The sequence below is a fragment of the Eutrigla gurnardus genome (assembly GCF_963514095.1).
Source record: "Eutrigla gurnardus genome assembly, chromosome: 11".
Lineage (NCBI taxonomy): Eukaryota > Metazoa > Chordata > Actinopteri > Perciformes > Triglidae > Eutrigla > Eutrigla gurnardus.
Window position 1 is genome coordinate 18,229,811 of NC_139925.1, and position 20,278 is coordinate 18,250,088.

The 20,278-nt window shown below is 43.4% G+C and overlaps 3 protein-coding genes across 3 annotated transcripts; 1 reads left to right on the forward strand and 2 right to left on the reverse strand.

Moving 5' to 3' along the window:
- Nucleotides 1-243: 243 nt before the first annotated feature.
- cox20 (cytochrome c oxidase assembly factor COX20) lies at nt 244-2,938 on the reverse strand. Its single transcript, XM_084020546.1, has 4 exons — nt 2,783-2,938; nt 1,892-2,006; nt 1,422-1,485; nt 244-1,025 (listed from the first exon to the last, which is right to left on the reverse strand). Exons 1-4 carry the CDS (start codon nt 2,813-2,815, stop codon nt 881-883), a joined length of 357 nt encoding a protein of 118 aa, XP_083876672.1. The 5' UTR covers nt 2,816-2,938; the 3' UTR covers nt 244-880.
- Nucleotides 2,939-5,468: 2,530 nt separating this feature from the next.
- lhb (luteinizing hormone subunit beta) lies at nt 5,469-7,396 on the forward strand (the record flags this gene model as incomplete). Its single annotated transcript, XM_084021763.1, has 3 exons — nt 5,469-5,562; nt 6,073-6,191; nt 7,148-7,396. 3 exons carry the CDS (start codon nt 5,469-5,471, stop codon nt 7,379-7,381), a joined length of 447 nt encoding a protein of 148 aa, XP_083877889.1. The 3' UTR covers nt 7,382-7,396.
- Nucleotides 7,397-8,459: 1,063 nt separating this feature from the next.
- On the reverse strand, nt 8,460-10,425 carry LOC311020809 (G-protein coupled receptor 4-like). Its single transcript, XM_084021025.1, has 4 exons — nt 10,365-10,425; nt 9,636-9,809; nt 9,242-9,429; nt 8,460-9,157 (listed from the first exon to the last, which is right to left on the reverse strand). Exons 2-4 carry the CDS (start codon nt 9,792-9,794, stop codon nt 8,656-8,658), a joined length of 849 nt encoding a protein of 282 aa, XP_083877151.1. The 5' UTR covers nt 9,795-9,809; nt 10,365-10,425; the 3' UTR covers nt 8,460-8,655.
- Nucleotides 10,426-20,278: the final 9,853 nt, after the last annotated feature.

The following is a 20,278-nucleotide window of genomic DNA, read 5'->3' on the forward strand; positions in this document are numbered from 1 at the left end:
AGCATTTTTATGTTTGTTATTTAAGTCTAATCACCAGCCATAAAATAATTAAGTATAGTTTCTAACAATATGTAGCAAACTGATAAAAAGATGACCAAATTACTAATCCACCAAAGAAAAAAATGTATATTGACAAATATATAGATACATTTGATTGGTTGAGGATATTTGAAGGTGGAGACATCCGTTTAAAGATGCAACAATTACTTCAATGCAATTTCAGCAACACTGATGAAACATCCATCACATAACATCAGCACACCATTTATTTTCCACAAATCCAACGCTTAAATACGAAATAACAAAACAAGTAAACTTTGATTATAATTTAAAGGCCGATTCAAAACTCACCCAGAAATCTCCTTCTCCTTTGTGGGTTAAAGACTCGCCCCAATATGTGATGTCACAGCAGGTGTTTGACTTTCACAGATAACACAAAAAAAACTAGGCATCCTGTTGGCCTTGGATTCCAGCTGTATGTTGTCTTTTTGAGTGTAGAAAGGTACTTCCCTATCCACCATTCAGAAGAAAGGAGTCACTGAGATCACAGCATGTCACGCATCACAAGGTTTGGGGAGTGAGAAGTGAAGCGTTACATGTGCTTCATGAATGTAGGGGTGGAACAACATTAAGACACGTTTCACTATCAGAATACACTCTAGGCACAGCTTGCTTCAGTCAGAATGTCCGTGTGTAGGGGTCTGGAATATGAGATCTGAGGCTTTGGATTTGCTGTATCCAAGGTTGTCGGACTAAATAAAACAAACGAAACAATGGAATTTTAGCTTCTTCCATTGTTTGTGCAACCAAGGCAAGTCTTTTGAGAAGACTGGATGTTAAGTCTGTAGGACCCCGACAGCGTCCTCTCTTCTCCTCCCAGTCATGAGGTCCCTGATGGTGTTTCTGCTCCAGGTTTGTTTGTGGGGTCTAGAACGGTCCCCTCATACACGACCTTGTTCTTGATGCCGTCCTGGATCATCCTATGCTGCACACGATACTTAGCGTTGATGATCCTGCAGTAAAACCTGGAGTTGGAGACAAAGCAGAGATTCTGTTACAAACACAAGTAACTAGAGAGGATTTGCTTGTATTTCAAGCCGGGTAAGGTGAGCCCTGGACCGTGCTGTTATAGGCCTAGACTGCCGGGAGTCTCTTTCTTTCTCTCTCTCTCTCTCTCCCCCCCTCCCTCCCATAGAGGAGTGCTTTCTTGTCTCCCTCCTACTGTTGCTTTCTGCAGTTATTTCTGCCTCCAGAGCTAAAGAGTCTGGATTTATGATGGTCCAGGCAGATAATTTGGTGCTTATGTAGTTTTATTTAATTTCATGTTTGGTATGATAAAGATGCAACTAAGAGTTTGAAGTTATCAGAAAGTGAAAGAGAGACAATAAATAGATCAAATGTTAGTCAACACATAGACCTACCAGGATCCGAGTGTGGTGACCATGAAGCCTGCGAACCCCACGTCAAAAGACCTCTTCACCCGACCTGTGGAAAACAGGAAAGACTGCTGATGAGAGTTTGCGGGTACATAAAGTTTAGACATAGCCAGAGTTTTTGCATAGTTTGCTGTGCAACAAAATACTGTTAATACATGTATTTGATAATCTTTGGTATCTACACATTTCCTTTTATGGCAAATTAATTAAAAAAAAAAAAAGGTATGTTAAAATAAATTAAATTATAAATAAAATCCAAATGTGCTACTCAGCTCTCATATTTAAGTTAGAGCAAGTACCAAAGCCAAACTTCAATATCAAATTCCCCTTAGTTTATTGCATGGATGTAGAAAGGTTGTGAAAATTAAAATTAAAAAACACACAATACACACACAACAACACACACCAACACACACAAACAACATTTACACAGTTCAGACTCAAAAGAGACCCACTTGTGGCCAGAAAATGTAGCAGGCCTGCAGCTAGTGAACCCCCAGCTCCATGCAGGATGGCGTCTCTGGCACACGGAGTGTTCTGGACATCCAGAATCCCCAGCAGCCTGAAACCCTGAAGGACAGACACGAGACCTGAAATGTGACTTATTTTCTCACACCTTTACCTCACACCATAGTGATATTGAGACGTGCCATGAATTCCATGACCATGTTTTTGATTTATTGTTTACATTGTGTATTTTGTCTATTCTATGTTACATTGATGGTATTTTAGTGAGACATAAAAAAAACCATTTAATTTTTGAATTGAATTCTTGCATTTTGACACCTAATATGTCCTCAGAGTTAAGGACTACGGCTCAGGACGTTTCACTTTTCCGGCAATAATGTTTTCGAAACCTTTTCATGAACCTAACTCAATAACAATTAGCAAGTTTCCAGGCCCATGGCAACCTTTAATCTTCAATATTTGAATAGAAACTCTGCTGGCTAGCTAGCTCTAACGTACTGACCTAATGTAATAGTTCAGCTAAGCTACGACAACGTTACTTGAATTCACCCCACGAGATTACTTACAGTAAAGTTCTGCTATCAAGTTAACATTAGCCTTCGCTTTGTTGTTTCTATCTGAATGTCAAATCAGACAGACACGTTTGTGAAATGAGGACATTTCGGCTCTCTGTGTTTGCATGCAAGTGTTACGCAGCTTTGGGTTTTAGATTAAGCGCCAGTGAGGTCAGTTAAAACTACTTACTACCAGTAAGTGGGAGAACTGTATCAACCAAGTTAAGCGCTTCTGAACGTTAACCGCTGTTGTTGACCTTCTAAAAAACGCCTCTTTCATTAAAATGCTTCCTTACAACGTGCAGAGTTATATAAGACACTTACCTTGGTCTTGCTCTCCTGCTCTTCTCCTGCCATTGCCACACCGGTGTTTGTCTCCTTGTGCAAAGATTACGCTCAATTTAGCTCGAGAAAAACCGTGTAATAATTATTTCCTTAACCATGGTCCCCGCGCATGCGCAGGACCAGCAGCATGGGTCCATCAGCTTATAATCGCCGACTCGAAAAGAGCAAACTACTAAAGTTCCGTTCCGGTATAACGTCAATGAATTTATAGCATGTGTACGTACACATTTAGGATTTAAAACGTTCGTCTAAACGTTTAATATAGATTAATAAAAAGACCCAGGTGCTACAGTGCAAGTGTATGAAATGTTTGTGTCTGCAGGCGTAAATACTTTTCAAGCTGTCTTTAGAAATCTTATGTACAAATTCATTCGCCTGATAAATGATTCTGAGAATGACATATTTTGCATTTGTCTAACATAAGATTCAGCACTACACAGTAGCCTACCAATCTCAGCTGTGGCGACACTGATATAATTGTGTGTCAGGCATTGATGTGCATAGCCTATATACGTGCTGATCACATTTATTTTATTCATTGTCCCTTTTAATGTATTCTATTTTATGTCTTGTTTAGTTTGTTTTATCTAGACCTTGAGTCTGCAACAAAAGTTAACAAATATGTTGAAGGAAATCTAAAAGTGTAAATGTGTATATATATATATATATATATATATATATATATATATATATATATATATATATATATATATAGGCTATATATATTGTGTATATTTCTTTATTTATTCATTTTGGGAGGTGGTATTTGCATGATGTAATTACATGTTGTTGAAATGTTGCACCAAAAGAAAGAAAAGGGTAAAAAGTCTTACCATAATATAATTACATCAATTATGTGTGTTCACAGTAAAACTGTGAAATTTGACAATTAACAATTCATATTCTAAAGACCGGCTACAGTTACTCCAAAGTATGTCTCTAACGCCTTGACCCAGACAAAAGATGTGGAAAAGAAGCGGTTAAGGAAATGGAGGTGCCAAGGTTACATTTTTGACGTCAGCTCATTTGACCCAACATTGTGTCATTTTAACCCATTAAAACCTTCATTCTCCAAACGACAGGATAATGGAGGAAGTCAGTGTGTCACAGTGATCCCACGCTGATCAACCAGGATTATTTCACCGGCAGCAGCAGATTAACCTGACAGTCCTCATCCTGCTCTGAAGTCAACATGGAATACTTGACCACACATAGAGATTTCAGACTTTAAGCAGTCAGTTGAATGTATATTGAAATTGGAGGTTTAAATACATGTAAAGACATTATCGTTGTGTATATTACATTGACCAATTACATTATTGAAACACAGTACTAGGAACGCTGTCGGGCAGCAGAGGCCTTCACCTTTTTAAACTACAATTTCAAACCATGTAAGATCCATGAATGAATGTTCCCATACCGGGAGTCGAACCCGGGCCGCCTGGGTGAAAACCAGGAATCCTAACCGCTAGACCATATGGGACATGACGACCCACCTCCGCGCTCTAAGATTTGTGGAACAGTTGAAACAGATTCGTTACATGTAGTTCGAATTTATTATTTAATTAATTTATTGTCGGGTTTGCTCCATTTCCTGTGTAAAACTGCACAGCGATCCTGAGTACAGGCAGTTCTCAATGGCTTGCCCTTTGACCAGTAATAACACTATAAATAAATACACCCCTAATAAAACAGAGACCGCCACGCCACACTGGTGAAAAATGCTATGTTGCAACAATAACCAGGTAGTGAGGCCTATAAAATGCGCCCTCTGGTGGCCATGTATCAGGACAGCAGCTTCTGAATATATGGCAGGGCAGGACACCGGCACAAATGATAATTCTCCACCAAAAAAAATAAAAATAAAATAAAATAAACCCTTTACATACAGAGAACATTTCAAGTAGAGAAATAATCAAAGCTCTTAATGTAAAAGGTATAATTTGTCTATACATCAACTATATTTTTCAGCATTATTAGCCTATAAATTGTATACAAATCTATATATAATAGTAGGTCGACTCATTAATGATTTTGTCACCTTTTACTCCTTTACAGTGATTTGATTCCAATTGTAAATGCTACAGTTCAGCCCTTATGTCATAAAGTGGACATATGAGTTTTAACTGTCCTCCTGTCACAATGTCCTTCACCACTGAACCTGCAACAGCTCCTTCTAATACTATATAATCTGACATCTTTTATGGGTGTAACAGGATGCAAATGTGACATGGAGAAAGACTAATCCCCTGGTTAAATCAAGATTAAAACTGTCCTGTGTTCCCTCCTTCTACCAAAAACAGGTAACCAGGGTTATGTGAGCAACTTTCATCCTGGATACCAAGCTCCTCTCCGCTGTATAAAGACACCTGGGCTGCATACTGTCTGCAGACACCAGAGAGGTAAGTCAGGCTGCTTTACACCAACAACCACCGGGCAATTTATCTAATTTAATCTGAATGTTTTAGTCTTAAATAGCAAATCATATTAACTGTATCATTAAGCTGTACTTTTTTAAATATAGTGTTAAGAATAGAAATGATCAACTGAGGTCATGAGCATTTAAATCGTATACAGTGTTTTTACTCTTCACAAGCCACAGAGACTGCAGTTATCCATGGAAGTAAGTCATTACCATCATTAAACTACATTTCCCTCCTGCAGGATGATGGCTGGACAGGTCAGAAGAGTGATGTTCCCCTTGATGTTGAGTTTGTTTCTGGGAGCTCCATCTTCCATTTGGCCTCTGGCTCCTGCAGGTAAACCAAACAATCAGACTGATTTGATTAATTAAAAAGACAAATTCAGAATTAAGAATGCATTCTTATTTAAAGTGGTGGCTTGGCAAAAGGCAGATGGAAGGGGGGAAAAGAGGAAATGTTAAAACATCCAAACATTTCTGACACATTCGCCACCTACAAACAAGCTGGCATTCAGCAGGCAGGTATAGCTAGCAGACAACAGCATCAGGCAATGCAACAACAGAGCATGAGTATGAACAAACAGCAGAGGACATTGAACAGCGGACAGTTGAAGGTTTTGGAATATAAGAGGGCTGGGAAACAGCTGCATGTATCAGTGAGAATGTCCACAATAGACCTTGTGAAATTTATTTATTATTATTTTTTTTTAACATGTTCAAAACGTTAACAGCAAATCAATCCAAATAAATGTTGCATATATATGCTATTGTACAGGCCTTTCCTCAATACTGGAATAATAACCAAGTTTTGCACTTTGTTGTCTTTTGCAACATCTCCCATGACCAGCTGCCTTCCAGCTGCCGTCCTGCCAGCTCATCACCCAGACGGTGTCTCTGGAGAAGGAGGGCTGTCCCAAGTGTCACCCAGTGGAAACAACCATCTGCAGTGGCCACTGCGTCACCAAGGTATAGTGGAAATTATAACCATAACCTTTGTCTCTGTTCTGTACTTACATTTCATATAACATATTTATATGCACAACATACAAGGTATGTGAATAAACAGCATTGCGAAAGTCTGAGGAATACATAGAATACAACCTGAAATTAAAAAGGCAAAAATAAAGGTTGTTGTTGTTTTTAATTAAATGTAAATTATTAATTGTAAATAATAGTTATTGCCAGGATGATCAGGTCTGTTTAAGTCACATTAAAATACATGACAGCTTTCATGAATTCATATATGTTAGAAACTGTACTCTAGACATACTAATATAATAAGAATAAATAAGAAATCAAATAAAGTATTAAGGCCTGGGAAAAATACAATGCATATACTGTATATTATCTACCGATAACTCCTTGTCTTTGCTGATGCAAGAGAAGTTGTGGTGCAATATGCTTATCTGCGTTATGTAAGAGGAAATAAACAAGAAGGTGCAAACTCTGCAACCGGTTTTGCCTGTTTGTTTGTCCTTCATCCTCCAGCCAGCGATACATGCCTGGGTGCTTTGTGCTGGTTATGCTGCAGGAAAGGCTGTAGGGAGGCCATGAATATCAACAACAAAGGTTATGCAAATCAGGTGCCAGTGGTAACAAAGTTTATGCAAATCAGGCATCAGTGGTTGTTACTTTCAACCAAACTGTTACACGAATAAACCGCCAGTCAGACAGTAACACCGTTCTGCAACAGGAAAAAAAACTGCAGAAATAATGTAACATTCGATGTGTTGGCTTTTAGCTTTTTTTTTTTTTTGTACATTTTAATAAACAGAAGAAACATCAGTGAGGTACCTGGGCTTTGTTGATGAGAAGACGTGCTTCTTTGCATCAGCTGTGCTGCCGTGGACCAGTGCCACGCCCTGGTGTGTGCCATGCCTCATTAACAGATAACACCCCTTGTTCTTTTTGCTCCCATCCAGGACCCCGTCATTAAGATGCAGTACCGCAACGTGTACCAGCATGTGTGCACATACCGGGACTTCTACTACAAGACCTTCAAGCTTCCTGACTGCCCCCCCGGCGTGGACCCGACCGTCACCTACCCCGTGGCTTTGAGCTGCCACTGCGGCGGCTGCGCCATGAACACTTCTGACTGCACCTTCGAGAGCCTGCAGCCCGACTTCTGCATGAATGACAGCCCTTTCTACTACTAGCCTCAAGTCATAGCAGCGTAAAGCACACTAAAACACACTTTTCTGTTCACATTTAGCATCAACTGTTATGAATAAAAATTAGTATATTTAACTGTCCGAAATCATGTGTAATGTAGTTGCTATTTCCTGCGCAATTACACACAAAAATTCCCCACACTGAACATTTCTTAGAACCGGAGACTGAGGTTACCAACCAGATGTTTCCTGTCACATCCAAGCATGCAGCATGTGCGTTTTACATCACGCAATGGATCTGAAGTCTGATATGTTTTTTAGGACATGGTTTGTGTGTTTTAGGGAAGCGGTGGTGTGAAACTGTGTTACTGGGGTTCAAAATAGGTACATTGAGAGAGTCTTTGAATAATAAGTAAATTGAATAATTGTAGAAGTTCCCAAATGCACAGTGGAAATTAAGATTACACTTGAAAAGATGTGCTTTATTAAATGAAATGTTTTAAGACAGCTTTTCTACACACCAACAGCATTTAGTCAAACGCCTGTGAGAGATGCTAAATAGACTGGATTAGAAGAGGAGAACTTTCTGAGCCATTCCCAGACATCTTTCTTAAAAACAATTGATCATAGAAGTCAAAAATGTTTTGAGTTTCTTCTTGAAATCTGGACATAAGTTCCTTAAGAAAGTACTTCAGAGTGAGTGCACTGAGAGTTTCTTAAGTGCAAATGCTTAACGTACTTTCAAGTTATTTAATTTTATGGTTGTTTACATGTCTGAAAGCTGCATTAACATAAATCACAAAGCATCAGTGTGAGCATCTGCAGGGGGGCGAATACGGCCGGCTGTTATAATAGACATATCGGCTGGAAGGCGAAGCACAAGAATTCCATTTGACGTGAAAGTATCCATCCTTAGTGGTGGGGACCAAATCGCATGAAAGATTTTTAGCGTATGGAACATCTTGCAGGCAAAACATGGGTTTAAGATACGGCCATCCAAACTATGTCTAACTCTCCCGTCTTCTTGGGAACCAGGAAGTAAGTGGAGTAAAACGCGTTTTACTGTCTTTAGGGAGGCCTGTTTCTGAAACAGCGTTACTCTTACTCTGGTTAATTTCCTTAATTATATGAGTTAGCCAAAAGGCACTCGTCCCCTTTTTTGTCTGGAATTTTGAATTGCAGTTCCAGAAAAAATTTACAATTTCATAACAAAATGAAAAACTGATATAGTATTCTATCCATATCGCCAACAGCTGTTGCAAAATGCCTTTCTAGCATGCCTACCACCCTAACATCCAAAATATTTACCTTATACTTTATTAACGATGAACAGATACATTGTTGTCCATTCTGCAACAACACACAGAGGCCAAAAGCTTGTCTATTGTCCCTTTCCTCATGAACACATACAGAAGTAAGTCTGCAAGAGGACTCAACCTCAGAAATACAGAAGACAGGTCATCAAATGTGCCATTAGATCTCGCTCCCTTCGCCAGGAACCAAATGATGCTGGGCAGGAACAACAGCGTGTAAACGAGCTGCACCAGGACCAACGTTCCAACAATTCGTCGCTTTTTGTCAGAGTGAACTGAGATGGATGAAGACAGGGCTTTGAGGGTCCCACACAGGAAGAATGTAAGAAGTGGGAGGGGGAGGAGGAAAAAGATGACAGAGACGGTTTCTACCACCCTCAAATTGTACCAGAAAAAGAAGATGAGGAGACAGACAAGAGGAAGGGTCCAGAGCATGGCACAGACCAGCACAGATATCTTGATGTTTCGTCTGAAGCGGTACCACAGTGGAAAGGCGACGAGCAAATACCTGTAATATGAGATAGACACGGCATTAGAATTCTATACGACGATCAGACACAGAAGTGCACATGGTGGATACACGGCTAGTTACCTTTCCAGGGCAACACACACCATGAAGCACACGCTGGCCACCAGACCAGAGTAGTAAATAAAGAAGACCATTTTACATGCGGTGCATTCCTCAGGTCTCACCACCCAAACGATCAAGCAGCAGAGCTGGATGACGTCGGAGATGAGAAGGTTGATGACGTAGATCGGAGCGACGTGATCATTTCGCACCTGCAGGAAAACATTGGTAAAAAGAAAAAGAACGGTTGTAAACATGTTCTGAACTCTTCCCAGATATCTACAAGGTCCAATCAGCTTCATTGGAGCAAATTATATTTGTAAATGTCTAATGTCATTACAACACAGCCCCAACCCAGATCAACGTCCTTACAGACAGACACATGAAACATAATAGATCTCAGTAATAATGTACATACCAGGGAATAAACAGCAAATATGGCAACCAGGGTCAAAGGAAGGCCAATACAGATGATTATGCATGTCACTACAAATTCCACCTCTCCATTATAATCGTAGTCGTTGATGCTGCTGGAATTATAGCTTTTGTCCTGTGAAGTGTTGCACAAATCTCCCATTCTTCAGAGTGAACCCTGTTGTTTAAGGAATCAGGTTATAGCGTTTTTCATAAGAGAAGGGAAAGAATAGACTAGAAAATATAATTTACTCATTTTACTTTTTGCATGCAAAAATCACAAACACAGCGCATGAACATAATTACATTAAAAAATAATAAAAATGAAAAGCTACATTAAAAAGAGCACCAGTTGATCGATGATGGGGAGTGAATCAAGGCTTAATAATACTAACTTAGATATTTTACAGCAAAATGGACAAACTGTTTTCTATCGATCTTTTCACTGGGGAAGATGATTTAAAGGAGGTCTGTAGTTGTGAAAGATGTTCCACTTAGGAGTTGTGCAATGCTTTCCATTTCAAATCAAAATTCTTCACGTTATCTGCTCATAATATCAAATCAAATAATGCAGTTTCAGATAGTACAACGAGTTCTGGTGAACTTAAGAGTGTAAAATAAAATGTAGCTGGCTTAAACAGTATTCTGAACACCTACAGTCCAAAGCTGTCTGCTTGTTTCAAGGTTGCATATTCTTTTAATAGTCTATAAAAATGAATGTCGCAAAATTTACCTTTGAAAGGTGCAAGGCCCTGCCTAAATGAGGTCCCTGTAGCAAGTCTGATGTTTTGTCCTGTGCAGCCAAAATATGCCAAATATGGTATATTCTAACATGCAGTGGGTTGATGATAATCAATAGCTCCTCTATCTCAGGAAGAGGGCGGGAGTAAGCCAAAGATATAGCATTAGTGCAGAAGCGGGGGAGGGGTTGACTAGATAAAAAAAAACACAAAGTTAGTAATCAGCCCCATGCGTGTTATAAGACCATACCAGAGTTACTACATGTCCTTGTCCATTGACCTCTACCATATTTACCGAAATACTTGTTTTGACCATATTCCATAAATGTTTCAGAAGGTACATGAAAATGTTTGTCAAGGTTAAGTAAAACTCACCATCATTAAATTTGAGCTCTTAATTCAGCATTTGTAAGAAACTATTTTTCCAGGCGTAATAATACATCATGCCACATGCATATCCGAATCTAAACTAATGCACATTCATATACTCTCACACACCGATGGCACAGCCTTCAGGAGCATTTTGGGGTTCAGTATCTTGCCCATGGATACTTTGATATGTGGCCTGAAGGAGCCGGGTATCGAACCCCCACTCTTCTGATTAGAAGACGAGCCACTCATATTCAGCCTCCCAAATTACATTATTTGTTGTTTATTCTAAACAATAATACATGTTTGCACATATCCAGGACAAAAAAATCACTGAGATAGGATTTTGATAAAACATAATTTAATCAATTATGTAAACTCAAAACAACACTTTGGGACACGAACACCGGTCTCCTGGTTGCAAGTGTGTTTATTTGACCCACCTGACCCATTTTAATGTCAGATATCCAAAATGAAAAGAACTAACATAATGTCATTTTGAATACCCCAAATATTCAGCTATCTACTATTAGGATCATGACTAGAAACAATGTAATTGCAGAAAACACATACACGCAAAACAAACACTTGTTATCTGTAAAACACCATTAACATAGACTTGATAATGACAGCAGTAACTCATTTTATATATATATATATATATATATATATATATTATAAATTATAAAATGTATTACATTTTATAATTATTAAAACCGGTTTTCCTAGACATTGTGAGTACCCAGCCCTGGACCTGAGGACCTAATCAGCCAAAACCTCACTCTCATTGATTACCTGGCCCCACATCACAGGCAGAACCAAAATAACAAATTTAAATACATAAACCATTGGATAAGTTTGTGTAATGTAAACACAGCAACTAAATTAATCAAAATAAACATTCTGAAAAAAGTGACAAAACAGACACAAAACTGTATTGAATTGAATGATTAAACAGACACCATAAACTCTTAATTAAAGAGACGGGCTTAGTGAAAAGGGGAAAAGGAAGCTTTTCCACAGGCTCCTGGCAAATGTGTCACGACCTGGCTCAAAGGAAGGACAAACTGTGGAGACCACAGATGATTCTTTAATGTCAAAATACATTTATTATTTAAGAAAACAAATTCTGCATTAATCAATCATCTGCATTGGTTCATCAGTAATGTGTGTAATGCATAGGCCATCATGTATGTTGTTTTCAGGGAAAAGATAACCTAAAACTGTATTCAGTCTCAATATAAAAGGTTTTACACTCACATGCCAATCATCATGATCATTGGCATAGAAGTACGAAACAATCGAACAATTAAAAGGGCGTGAAATTCAAGCACTAGCCTTCACAACCTGCTGTTATCCAGTGACATATACACAACAAGCACAAGAGACCGCTAGTTATAATATAATAAGATTTATTAAAATCAGTAATAATGATCACAATCAATAACACTGCAATTAACAAAGCCTTATTACCTTACTACCTGACACACAAAGCTAAGCTAACAAAGGAAGAGACACACGTGGAGTGTGTGTGTGTGTGTGCGTGTGTGTGTGCGTGTGCGGGTGCGTGTGTGTAGAGAGAGAGCGAGAGAGAGAGAGAGATATGGCCGGGCACGACCACCAGATGGAGCTATTCCTCACAGCGTTCAGGGGCGGAGCCACTGACGTCCGATAGGATCGCGAGAGAGAGAGAGCGAGCGAGAGGTGGCCGGGTACAGCCACTGGATGGAGCTATGTCCTTAGCGTCCGGAGCCGGAAACAGCTGGCGGAGGATACGTGTGGGGTGGTGTATGTGTGCGTGTGAGTTAGCGGGACACAAACAAAGAAAGGGAAAGAATGCGCGCGCAATATTCTAAGGCTCAGGAGGCGTGTTACTATCACACGGGAGCCTGTGAATGAACTGGCGTTCATTCAGCGGGACCGCGGTCTTTTAACTGATAGTAGACGCTTACTGAGCTCGCAAATATGGCTGAGCTTAGTCGAAACACCGTTACAGAAATCAACCCAGCGGCGTGGGTACACAATCAGCATTCAAATACAACAGCACAGAAAGCAACGGACTCCGCAGTCCGTGATCAAAACTTAAAACACGTTAACAAGAATTACAAGCAATAGCTTTCCCTCTCGTTGATCAAACTCGATCGGGGCTTGGCGATTTAGTCTGCTTACTTCAGACAGGAGCTGGTAGCTGGAATGCAGGAACCGGTTTTGTTCCTCTTCTGCAGGCGAACACAGAGATAATCGCGCAGTCGTGGCGATCTCTCAGGATCAGGAAAACGGGGAGAAGACTGTGGCCTAGGACAAAGGAAACGCTGCAGACGTTATAAGTTGGTCTCCTGTTGCAGCGGTATGCTGCGGTGGAGGAGACCACCTCCTGTTGTAATGCGTGTTACGGAGGAGAGAGCTGGAAGAAGAACGTGGTTCTTAAGATGGCGCCGGATTATATAGCTCACGGCTGCTCCCGGGGACCCCCTGGGGTACCTGTGGTTGTCAGCCAATAGGGCACCAGTTGTGTGACGTTGCACTTCGCACCCAGGAAACTAAAATGGCGGTTGTAGTTTTTTATCTCCTTTGTTCCTTTGTTCTGACCACATGTGAGGGCTTTTGTAGGCCACATTGTGTAGTCCTAATGGTGAGGTCCCAACAGTCCCCCTTTTGGTCTGAAGGTTGAGGTGTGGGACGCAACCTTCGGAGCAACATAAGGGCCGAACAGTCCATGTATTCCTTAAAACACGTGGGAGTCCAAACAATCTGTATATTCCGTGGAAAAGAGGTTAAACAGTTCATTCAGGTTAAAGTCCATAACTTTGATGGAGGCATTGTCTGGGCAGAGATTGAGGCAGATTCTGGGCAGAGATTTCTAACCATCTAACCTATATCAAACATCTACTAAGACACAATTTACACAAACATCAACCTTGTCATTACATTCAGGTAGTTTCAAAACAGGACACACCCCTACTATGAAAACGGAACGAAGGAGGAAAAGGAAAGCGAGGAAAAGGAGAAGGGGTTAGTGGTCGTTTGGTTTACTCCTGGAGAAGATTTAAGTTAGCCATATTTACTATGTTGTGGCTCAGGGCTGTAACGCTCCATGTAGCCAGAAACAGAGGAAATGTCAGAGGCGCTGTCATTATCTGAGTTGTCATGTTTGTACACTGCTGGTTCACGTGACTGGGACAGAATTTCGGAGTAGGGCTTCCTATTACTTCTGTGTGAATGCCCATCTCGACGCCGTTGGTGGACATGTCGGTGAGGCTCAGTGTCCCCACGCTGTCTCTTGCCAGGCTTCTGGGGGGAGTTTAGTGATGCGGTGGTCGCGTCAGGCTGTAGCCCTATCGCTTTTATCAGCTTCTCGATCGGGTTGCACCGATCCCTATCTTCGTTAGTTTGGGAGTTTGTCTGATTCCAGGGGCGTGCTGGCCGCTCACCCCCTTTCGTGCTGTTATGAGGGCTCTGCTTTAAGGCGGCGGATGTTTTGGACGCAGATGTATCGAAGTTAGCGGGCTTTCTTTTAAGTTTGCGCGCTAAGTAGGTTTCCCAAGCCATCTGTGCGTAATTACAAATCTCTTGCATGGAGAGTCGATGTGTCCTGCAGTGCCTGGCGACATCGCCCCGCACGCGCTTTCGTGCAGGTTATGCAAGAAGAGAGACTGGAAGGCAGGCTCTTCCTCCAGTCCTGGGACATAGGTGGCTCTGAAGCGCCTATAGTACTCCTTGGGTGATTCCTGCTCCTCGTGTACAACGGCGAGGGCACCGAGCGTAGCGGAGGCGGGATCCCAGTACCGGCTACATCCTTCCGGAGTGCTGCACAAAGTTTGGGGTATCGGTCCTGGGTTCTGGGTGCAAGTGTTTCTATGAAACTGCGGACATGTCTGGTTGTGGTCTTCCAGACTAGTCTGAGCTTCTCCCGTGAGGAGGCATGGGGTAGGTCAATCAGGTGGCTGTCTAACTCTCTCAAATATTTGTCAATATTATGGTTCGAGTTGTCGGGATCAAGATGTTGAATATCTTTAGCCATGCTCTCAAGCTCTTCAAAGCGGAAGTGCTGTGGCGTCCTTCCTGGTGAAGGTGAGACTAAGCTAGGTTGAGGAGGCGCGTCGCAAATTACAGGTTTGTTCCAAAGATAGGAAGATTTTGGAGGAGAACTTGTGTAAGTTCCGCTGCTGGTTTCTTCGCTATCTTTGTCCGAACAATGGGAAGCTGCGTAGCCATTACCGCTGTCTCTCAGTGGAGCTTGTCTTAAGGACTTTGTGTCCGCTGGTAACTGTTCCCATCTTCTGCATGGCGGGGGAGTCGTATTTTCACTACAAAAAGAGGGGGAGTCGGAGAAGCCTGAATCACACTGACTGGACGAGTCTGCTGAGGGAGGACATTCTGGTTTAGACTTCAACCACCTGTTCTTGTAGGACCGAAACTGGGACTCTGCGGTGTGCAGGCCCTCTAAATGTTGCATGGCTCTCATGTCTGCTGCTTGAGCGTCGTGGAGGCGACAAGCACTTTGCTCCTCTAGTGCTACCACTTTTTCCTCTAGGGCAGCTTTACTCTGAACCAAGAGACAGATTTGTTTGTAGAAAGTCAGTAGCAAGCATTTTAACAATGGATCCTTGGATGATGTTACTACATCAGATCTGCTGTTCAGTAACAAGTTGATCTCCTCTTGGCAGTCACTGAGATTTAGTTTCTGCAAAAACTCAGAGTAGCCTGTCTCGAGGCTCTGTGCCACAGATGAGATGAACTGTTTGCAGGGGGTCTCCATTGTGTCTGGAGAGAAAGGAGGGGGGTTATGCAAATCACCTGATAAGGTGACTGGCGGTTCTCTTTTAGAGAGGTTAGCTTCACCCTCTAATGATTTTATACAGCAACTCAGACTTACTGTAGGCTGCTTACTTAATTCTTTGCCAAAGGCACGCTAACTGAAATGCACGGCAGGAACAGTTAGGGAATTATTTTGAAATTTTGACTCGAGCTAGAACCCGTGGTGGAAACAGCAAGGTACAATTTCAACGTTCACAGAGTTGGTACACTCTGTGGCTCAATCCTCTGCCCTACTTCTAGTAAAGGGAGAATCCGGTGGCTTCACTTGTTTGGTGTTAATCGCAAAAAAAGAATGTATTGGTTGTTATGCTGATGTGGGTGCACAGGTGAGAGGTTTCAACCTGTGACTTACAGTGGAGATGTTACTACTCTTCTACAGCTGGACTGTAAATGAGGTGTCTCTAGCACCTCTGGTGAGTAATAACAGTGTTATAACGCGTCTTAGTATCCCTAACGCTGTGTAGTTGTTAGTATTGTTGTTAAACAATAAATGGCTTATCACAACAAGCATATGCAACCCTCAACTGTATTTGTTTGTAACGGGGAGCAAACATCGAACATCGATTTCTAAACATTGATATTAATAATAACAATTTGACATTAATAATTATTACTATAATTCTCAGGTTATTGTGCATAAATCTCTGGATAAAGCTGGTTTAAGAAGGCCTCACACGGGGCACCAATTATGTTGGGGATGTAGCAGGAGCAGATTTGGTTATCAACAGCTAATTATTAATGTCAATATGATTATCGATATTAATAATTATATTTTATATATTATTATGATATAATCATGAATAAACGGGGCACCACCCTGGGATCAGGGAAAAGATAACCTAAAACTGTATTCAGTCTCAATATAAAAGGTTTTACATTCACATGCCAATCATCGTGATCATTGGCATAGAAGTACGAAACAATCGAACAATTAAAAGGGCGTGAAATTCAAGTACTAGCCTTCACAACCTGCTGTTATCCAGTGACATATACACAACAAGCACAAGAGACCGCTAGTTATAATATAATAAGATTTATTAAAATCACTAATAATGATCACAATCAATAACACTGCAATTAACAAAGCCTTATTACCTAACTACCTGACACACAAAGCTAAGCTAACAAAGGAAGAGACACACGTGGAGTGTGTGTGTGTGTGTGTGTGTGTGTGTATGAAGGTAAATCGATGTCAAAACACTTAGAAAGACGCGCAGCAGCGTGTGTGTGAACGCATGGTTATTTGTTATGCGTGCGTGCGTGCGTGCGTTGTCGTGCGCAGGTTGTATGTCACGCGTAACAAAAAGCTGCGTACATATGAAGCAGCGTGCGCACGTCTGTCTGTCACTGTTTGACAAATGTTGTTACGCGTTCACACGCACGTGCGGTCGCAGATTCTGATGCTGCGCGGCCGGAATTGATCTGCTGTGCGCAACTACTCCGCGTAACTTGAACGCGTAATGTAGTTGGCCTGTTCATTTCAGTCAACCAGGGGAGGCAACTACATTACGCGTTCAAGTTACACGGAGTAGTTGCGCACAGCAGATCAATTCCAGCCGCGCAGCATCAGAATCTGCGACCGCACGTGCGTGTGAACGCGTAACAACATTTGTCAAACAGTGAGAGACAGACGTGCGCACGCTGCTTCATATGTACGCCGCTTCTTGTTACGCGTGACAGAGTCTGCGCACGTTGTTTCCGCGTACATGTGAGCGCCTGACAAAAATGTTCAATTATCTTCATGCGAGCGTTAATGCGTGCGTTCGCTAAAAAACGCATGAATGTTACGCGTAGTTAATCCGCGTAATGTGATCACAGGCGTGCAGCAGCCATCACGCGTGAACGTGCGCGTGAACGCGTGACCATTATAAGTCAATGAGGAAACTACATTACACGTCAGGCGCTGTGTGCTGCACAGGCGTCAAAGCACGCGGGTGTGACGCGTTCAGTTGATAGTTGCGCAAGTAATATGAAACGATTCTGACGCCATAGTGTGTGTGTGTGTGTGCGTGTGTCTGTGCGTGTGCGGGTGCGTGTGTGTAGAGAGAGAGAGCGAGAGAGAGAGAGATATGGCCGGGCGCGACCACCAGATGGAGCTATTCCTCACAGCGTTCAGGGGCGGAGCCACTGACGTCCGATAGGATCGCGAGAGAGAGAGAGCGAGTGAGAGGTGGCCGGGTACAGCCACCGGATGGAGCTATGTCCTTAGCGTCTGGAGCCGGAAACAGCTGGCGGTGGATACGTGTGGGGCGGTGTATGTGTGCGTGTGAGTTAGCGGAACACAAACAAAGAAAGGGAATGAATGCGCGCGCAATATTCTAAGGCTCAGGAGGCGTGTTACTATCACACGGGAGCCCGTTAATGAACTGGCGTTCATTCAGAGCTTGAGAGTGCTCCAACTGGGGACTCCATTGTTTTACTGGGGGACTTCAACGCTCACGTGGGTAACGACAGTGTTACCTGGAGGGGCGTGATTGGGAGGAACGGCCTCCCCGATCAAAACCCGAGTGGTGATCTGTTATTGGACTTCTGTGCTAGTCACGGTTTGTCCATAACGAACACCATGTTCAAGCATAAGGGTGTCCATCAGTGCACATGGCACCAGGACACCCTAGGCCGGAGGTCAATGATCGACTTTGTGGTCGTGTCATCTGACCTCCGGCCGTATGTCTTAGACACTCGGGTGAAGAGAGGGGCTGAGCTGTCAACTGATCACCACCTGGTGGTGAGTTACATTTACATTTACATTTAGGTCATTTAGCAGACGCTTTTGTCCAAAGCGACTTACAATAAGTACATTTGTCAAAAGAAGGAAACAAGGAAACCACAATGTATCATTGCTGATAAAGTAAGAGCTAAAAATAGAACAAGTGTTAGGTCCTCATCTGAGTAAACTAGTACTTCAAGAGCAACAGTGCTACGATCAGAGTGCTATAGGTAAGGTTTTTTTTTTGGGGGGGGGGGGGGGGAGTTGGATCCGCTGGCAGAGGAGGAAGCTGGACAGACTTGGCAGACCCAAACGTGTTGTGAGGGTCTGCTGGGAGCGCCTGGTGGAACCCTCTGTCAGGGAGGTCTTCAACTCCCACCTCCGGGAGAGCTTTGACCAGATCCCGAGGGAGGCTGGGGACATTGAGTCCGAATGGACCTTGTTCTCCGCTTCCATTGTGGACGCGGCTGTTCGAAGCTGTGGCCGTAACGTGGCAAGGCACCGGGGGTGGATGAGATCCGTCCTGAGTACCTCAAGTCTCTGGATGTTGTGGGGCTGTCTTGGTTTACACGTCTCTGCAACATCGCGTGGCATTCGGGGACAGTGCCTCTGGACTTGCAGACCGGGATGGTGGTCCCTCTATTCAAAAAGGGGGACCGGAGGGTGTGTTCCAACTATCGAGGGATCACACTCCTCAGCCTCCCTGGGAAAGTCTATTCCAGGGTACTGGAGAGGGGAATTCGGCCGATAGTCGAACCTCAGATTCAGGAGGAACAATGCGGTTTCCGTCCTGGCCGTGGAACACTGGACCAGCTCTATACCCTCCGCAGGGTGCTTGAGGGTTCATGGGAGTTTGCCCAACCAGTCCACATGTGTTCTGTGGACCTGGAGAAGGCATTCAACCGTGTCCCTCGTGGCATTCTGTGGGAGGTACTTCGGGAGTACGGGGTCGGGGGCCCTCTGCTAATGGCTGTTCGGTCCCTGTACGACCGGAGCAGGAGCTTGGTTCGCATTGCCGGCAGTAAGTCAGACCTGTTCCAGGTGCATGTTGGACTCTGGCAGGGCTGCCCTTTGTCACCGGTTCTGTTCATTATTTTTATGGACAGGATTTCTAGGCGCAGCCGTGGGCCAGAGGGGATCTGGTTCGGGAGCCACTGGATTTCATCCCTGCTCTTTGCAGATGATGTGGTCTTGTTGGCTCCTTTGAGCCAGGACCTCCAGCATGCCCTGGGCGGTTTGCAGCCGAGTGTGAAGCAGCTGGGATGAGGATTCCAAATCTGAAGCCATGGTTCTCGACCGGAAAAAGGTGGCTTGCTCCCTCCAGGTCAGGGGAGAGTTCCTGCCTCAAGTGGAGGAGTTTAAGTATCTTGGGATCTTGTTCACGAGTGAGGGAAGGATGGAACGTGAGATTGACAGGCGGATCGGTGCAGCGGCCGCAGTAATGCGGTCGCTGTATCGGCCCGTCGTGGTAGAGAGAGAGCTGAGCCGAAAGGCGAAGCTCTCGATTTACCGGCTAATCTACGTTCCTACCCTCACCTATGGTCATTAACTTTGGGTCGTGACCGAAAGAATAAGATCCCGGATACAAGCGGCCAAAATGAGCTTCCTCCGCAGGTGGCGGTCCCTTAGAGATAGGGTGAGGAGCTCCGTCACGCGGGAGGAGCTCAGAGTAGAGCCGCTGCTCCTCCACATCGAGAGGAGCCAGTTGAGGTGGCTCGGGCATCTGTACAGGATGCCCCCTGGATGCCTCCCTCGGGAGGTGTTCCAGGCATGCCCCACCGGGAGGAGACCCAGAGGAAGACCCAGGACACGCTGGAGTGACTATGTCACCCGGCTGGCCTGGGAACGTCTTGGGGTCCTCCCAGAGGAGCTAGGGGAAGTGTCCGGGGAGAGAGAAGTCTGGGCGTCCCTGCTCAGGCAGCTGCCTCCATGACCCGGCCCCGGATAAGCGGAAGACAATGGATGGATGGATGGATGGATGGATGGATGGATGGATGGATGGATGGATGTTCT

What these genes read in the sequence shown, in the direction of transcription:
- cox20 (XM_084020546.1), bottom strand. Translation starts at nt 2,815, where the DNA reads ATGGCAGGAGAAGAGCAGGAGAGCAAGACCAAG. An exon ending in AGCAGGAGAGCAAGACCAAG is followed by an intron (nt 2,007 to 2,782) that starts GTAAGTGTCTTA and finishes TCTGTCCTTCAG; the next exon opens with GGTTTCAGGCTGCTGGGGAT. An exon ending in GTCACCACACTCGGATCCTG is followed by an intron (nt 1,026 to 1,421) that starts GTAGGTCTATGT and finishes CTCCAACTCCAG; the next exon opens with GTTTTACTGCAGGATCATCA.
- LOC311020809 (XM_084021025.1), bottom strand. Translation starts at nt 9,794, where the DNA reads ATGGGAGATTTGTGCAACACTTCACAGGACAAAAGCTATAATTCCAGC. An exon ending in TATTTGCTGTTTATTCCCTG is followed by an intron (nt 9,430 to 9,635) that starts GTATGTACATTA and finishes GTTTTCCTGCAG; the next exon opens with GTGCGAAATGATCACGTCGC. An exon ending in GTGTGTGTTGCCCTGGAAAG is followed by an intron (nt 9,158 to 9,241) that starts GTAACTAGCCGT and finishes CTCATATTACAG; the next exon opens with GTATTTGCTCGTCGCCTTTC.